At 37.5% G+C, this 5,529-nt stretch overlaps 1 protein-coding gene across 1 annotated transcript; it reads left to right on the forward strand.

Moving 5' to 3' along the window:
- Positions 1–1,103: 1,103 nt before the first annotated feature.
- sf3b5 (splicing factor 3b, subunit 5) lies at positions 1,104–3,284 on the forward strand. The gene is made up of 2 exons (XM_017429463.3): positions 1,104–1,230; positions 2,647–3,284. Exon 2 carries the CDS (start codon positions 2,674–2,676, stop codon positions 2,932–2,934), a length of 261 nt encoding a protein of 86 aa, XP_017284952.1. The 5' UTR covers positions 1,104–1,230; positions 2,647–2,673; the 3' UTR covers positions 2,935–3,284.
- Positions 3,285–5,529: the final 2,245 nt, after the last annotated feature.

Consider the following 5,529-nt stretch of genomic DNA (forward strand, 5'->3'; position numbering starts at 1 on the left):
ATAAAATGTGCTAATAATATCATAATACAGAGGAATAAACACAGTTAAGGACTTTTTGGTAAATTATTTTTGTCCCATGTTTTAGAGGGGGAACTGATTATTTCAGACGGCTGAAATATTTGGTTCCCCCCTTGTAACAAAGTAAAAATAAAAGTTTCTGGGGTTCCACAAAGCTCTGTTCATGTTGAATCTTTTCTCACTTCTTACTTACAAAGAAACATATTTCTTACTAATCATATGCCACTGACACATAGTTTAAATTTCTTTTTTATTCTGATGATTTTTGAGTAACCCAGATAATTCATAATAATTAAAGTAGCCCTACCTGCTGGATTTTCAGGAACTTTTTTTTTCTCAGAGCTGAGAAGCTCATAGATGGTGCAAAAAGTCAGAGAGAGAAGATCTGTGGACACCTATTGCTGTTTCTGAAACTCTTTTAAAATGTGTTCCTGATGCCAAATCTGATGAAGTAGTTTATATTTTCATGACCTGGGAATGGTTGCCACTAGCAACAGAGCTTTGAACGAGACCAACTGCAGGTAGAGGGGAAATTAGTCTTATAGCTCTCCTAGGAGCAAACGGGCTCAACACAGCAGCCTCACAGCCTGCATCAAACAAATTAGTCAAAGGAAACAAAATGATTCGAACTGCAGGAAATCTACAGAACATGAATGCAATTTAGCACAATATGGAAACAGCGTGACAAGTTATCTAAACACCTTCATTATCATTTATTTAAGATAAACATCTGCTAAAACAATGTCAATAAATTAATTTGTATTATAAATGCAGTATTAGTTTAATTATTACCGCCAGACAACAGTACAGTGTGTTCACATCGAGCAAAAGCCAATAAACTGGGATTCTATGTAGGTTCAAATGTTGCTTTTTTCCAATTAATGCCAAAAGCACAACATAGGAAATGTATTTTGTTGAGTATAAATAATACTAATATTATAATTGCCAGGTTTTATACATTGAAGAGAAAATTAACAAAACATATTTTATGAAACTGCACTCAAATAAAATAAAATAAAATAAAACAAAATAAAAATAATAATCTAAATCACTGCGTGCTTGCAATCACCAAACTGCGGAAACAAAGTTTTCGAATTTTTGTTCCTCTCCGGATCGCTTTGCGCGGTAACACACCGGATGCCATCGTTTCTCGAACGATTTTGACTCTCGTTCTCAAGTTTTGCCTTCGTTTTTGGCCTCTTTTCACTCCATGTAAGTATCTTTGCTTCCGAAAACCCACATGACGATACTGAAGTCGACATTTATGCTTCATAGTAAAGTTAAAGACTTTTAAGGGTCTAATACTGACAGGCTAAGCTAATGTTAGCATACAGGGACAAAAGCGCTTGAATTACCGGAGTCAGGTTTTGTCAAGTTTTCAGGTTAAAAAGGCAAATAATTTTCTCAAACACATAGTTAATAGTTAATGTAACAGGGGCAAAGACAAACTTAGTGTTGGAGTTAAAAGGTAACAGTTAATACGTCATATTTTTTTTTACTGACGAGTACATTTTTTTGAGTATTTATCATTATCCAGAGCATTATGATTTTGCTTTGTTTATGTTTGTTAAACCACTACTGACTTGTTCGTTTCGTGGCATCTATAAGCACCTAAATCAGGCTACAAAACATTGTTTTTATCCATTAAACAACTAGAGTCAGCCTGGTTACATTTTTTAGCACTTTAGATATAAAAACATTTCTATTAATCTGTTTGAAATTGATTTTTTTTTTCACCATTGTGGCTGAATTACTGAACACTTTGCTGATAAGTACAAAGTCTGCCCTCTTAACCTTCACAAACTTCTGTCAGCGTTGAACAACGCGCTGTCACATCTGATATCATTTACCTATTAGGGTGTTTTTTAAAATAATATTTGCTATTTGGAGCCATCTGACAGATTCTGTCAATAAATTTGTGTTGTAATCTTATTGGCTTGTATTTCTAACTCAAGGGCTGTCTCTGCTATTACTAGGTGCAGACACTTATTTTCACGGTTATTACAGTTGTTTCAATGTGTCCAAGCCCAGCTAAAAGGGAAAAACATTGCAAAATTATTATTTTTTTGTCTGTTTTGCTGTGATTTGTGGCAGTGGTTCAGCCTTTTTTTAAACCACTGACTTTAAACAAAAGTCAACATTCTTAACAAAACTTATGTTCAACCTTTTTATTTAATTTTACTACTTGTTTAACAGGCTAACACGTAACTGTCATGGTAATCAGACATGTTCCAGGAGGGAAAAATGCATGAATTAAAAATAAAGCGCACAAAAAATAAAATGCATTCATGCTGACAAACGGATGAAGCCCACACTGTCACACGTTTTAAATCTTTAAAGGGCTTTCTGTCCTGGTAGGTTGTCCAACAGTGTTTTGTACCTGTTAAAGACACTTTTGCCGCCAAACAAATTCATTGTAATACTCAAACCATGAAAAAACGCAAGCATGTGTGTCGGCAAGTGATAGATCATTGTTGTAAGTTTCAGGAAAAAAGACTGAAAGGAGTGATCTCAGATGCATCATTACCGTATTTTTAGACAAGCTTTAGACATTTGTGTTTCGATATGTCGTCTGCTCTTGTGCGTCAGTGCTAATGTGCGTTTCTCTTTTCATCCTTTCCCATCCAGACTCTGACAAACTTGTCTTGAGTAAGAATGACAGACCGGTACAACATCCACAGCCAGCTGGAACATCTCCAGTCGAAGTACATCGGTACGGGACATGCTGACACCAGCAAGTGGGAGTGGCTGGTCAACCAGCACCGTGACTCTTATTGCTCCTACATGGGACACTTTGACCTGCTCAACTACTTCTCTGTTGCTGAGAACGAGAGCAAGGCGCGTGTTCGCTTCAACTTAATGGAAAAGATGCTTCAGCCTTGTGGGCCGCCAGCAGACAAACCCGATGACGCTTAGATAACATGGAGGGAGCTGTGGGTGGTTTTTTTTTTTTTTTTGCTTGTTTTTTTTTTTCTCAGCTGAGTCATTTTCTTGTACATTCAGTTATTTTCTGCAAAACAAATCTGTAAATTTGCATCCCTGCGTGTCATGGCCGTCATCTGCTGTAAAAACTGAATTTCTCCACGCTTTCAGAAAACAAAGAAAAGAGGAAGGAGGGCTTCAAAAGCCTAACGTTTATCAGTAAAGATGGAAAACCTGTGTACAAGTGGTGCACAATCATTTGCAAAGTATTGGAATGATGCAGTTTAAATGTACTTTTAAAACAAAGTTCCTCTGTTTTGATTAAACTTTGTCTTTTTTATATATATACTTGTTTTGTTTTGATTTAATCAATAATGTCATACTCTGCAGACACTTGTCCTTTCCCTCTGTTTCATGATTTGTAAGAACCAATCAACCCAAACTACTTCCAAAACATTAACGCACGAGTGGCACAAACAGCAGCTGCAGTGATTTCAAACGATAACTCGTAGTTAAAGCATTTGCATACCTAAAATGTCTCCCATACAATTTATTAATTCATTTTATAATTTGAATAGTAGTTTGCAGACAGGGCCCTTTTAGTCAGGGCCCTTGCAGATTTCAGCGCTTACAAGGTTTCTGTCTTTGGTTAAAGAGCCTCGGGGGGGAGCATATTTTTTTTTCTGCGAGCTGCTAAAAGGTTCCAGATAAAGTTTTTGTTCTCATTTTTATTTTATTTTATTTTGGGCTTTTGTCTGGTGCTCTTGAGCTACACTCATTTAGTTTTGAAGGTCTTTTTTTTTATTGTGTTATTAAATACAAGGTAAGGGCTTTTTTGTGATTCAGACTACTTTTTGTTTTTGATCAGCTGCAAACCCACAAGAAGCTGTTTTTGACTTTAAAATTCTATTTAACTATTTAAAAAAAATAATTCTAATTAGTGGCACAATGTTGGAAATCAGCCCGTGGAGTCTGAAAACAACAACTTACATCGTTTTTTACAGCACCCAAAGTTAACAAAAGTATTATCGCCCGCTGCGGGCAAGAATGCAATTGCCTGTGTGTGGGTATGTGCTCATTTGTCTCTGTTAGCAAAATATCATTACCTGCTAGACAGATTTGAATGAAACCTGTCTGGCAGGTAATCTTTGGATGCAACTGATGACTGATCCAAAATGGCTGCCACATGTAATCAACCCTATCAAACACAAAAATGGCTCTAACTCAGTTTGTTTTACAGCTGTTAAGCTCAAACGTAGCGCGATGGTCACTGAGAGTCATCGCCAACACACTCTGACTTCTTACAGATCGTTCAAGATCTTTGATACGTAGAGCGACGGGCGACATGCACCTTCAAGGAACGCCTGTTTTATTTTTGCAATAAATTACAGGAAGTTTGTCTTCGTCTCTGTCTCCTCAGATCTGTATGTGAGCCGATCCTGTTCAGAGAAAACAACTAACTGCTCCAGAGACTACAAGGAGAGCTGGATTTCCACAGAAAGCTAAAAGCTGCTTAGTTGTTTTTTTACTTGCACTTTTAAATGTTTAATTTTTTTGTACATCAAACAAACTATGAACTAGGCAAAGTTTCTTTTAGGATTTTCATGTGAAACCAAGTCAAAACTTCTGTTTTCTTTATCTGAAAACAACACATTTTACTCAACATGGCAACTGACTGACAGCCTTCACATTTTTAGGATCAAGAGTTTCTTTCAGACCTTTTCAAAGTTAAAATTTATCTCACATTCCAGCACCGACGACAAATGCGAGCATAAAATCTCAAATAATTAAAGGTCTTTGTAAGATAACGTAGGAACGCTTCTGACCAAACGAACTGGTGAGAAACGTGAAAAATGACCGAACTGTGTCATAAAATTTTCAAGTTTAGCAAAAAAAACTTCATGCAGAACTCAAACGAAAGATGCCAGTTTATATTTTTGCATGAATTTAAATCTCAAAAAATTCAACTTGAAACAACAACAACCTCCAGTTTCAGAATGAAGCTCAATAAATGCATTTTTGTGGACAAATCAGCTAATAGTTCAGCATGTGCCTGACCTGGCTGAGTCCAGAAAGTGCCCCCCCCCCCCCACGTCTCACATGCATTAATCCTCGGCTGCCCACCCACGCTGTGTGTCGACTGAGATCATCTCAGCATGACCTCTTGTTGTGCTGCATCTTATTTTGAAAAGATGCCTGATTGTCCTCCTCTCGTGTTATGGCTGAAAGATTGAAACCCAGCAGGTCTGATCCTTTTTATTTGCGTATCTAAAAGGAATCCAGCAGCAATTTTTTGCTTCAAAGTGCAAATTAACACCTCAAGCAGTGATGAGGGGCTGCCACCCCTGACATGTTTTTATAATGTGAACTGCTCCGGGGCTGCCGGATGAAAGATGAGCAGCTTTCTGAAGCTGCGCTCGCTCTGGGGCTCCTGAGGTGTGCGACAAGAAAAGAGCAGCAGGTGTTGTGCTCCGGCTTGCTGACTGGAGGTAATTTATCAAAACATGCTGGCGCCCAGATTTGCCCACAAACACAGGCATTTTTTTTGTTGTTGCTGTTGTTGTTGTTTTTGTCTTTTGGAGAAGCTGC

The sequence above is a fragment of the Kryptolebias marmoratus genome, linkage group LG22 (assembly GCF_001649575.2).
Source record: "Kryptolebias marmoratus isolate JLee-2015 linkage group LG22, ASM164957v2, whole genome shotgun sequence".
Taxonomy (NCBI): domain Eukaryota; kingdom Metazoa; phylum Chordata; class Actinopteri; order Cyprinodontiformes; family Rivulidae; genus Kryptolebias; species Kryptolebias marmoratus.

What these genes read in the sequence shown, in the direction of transcription:
- sf3b5 (XM_017429463.3), top strand. Translation starts at nt 2,674, where the DNA reads ATGACAGACCGGTACAACATCCACAGCCAGCTGGAACATCTCCAGTCG.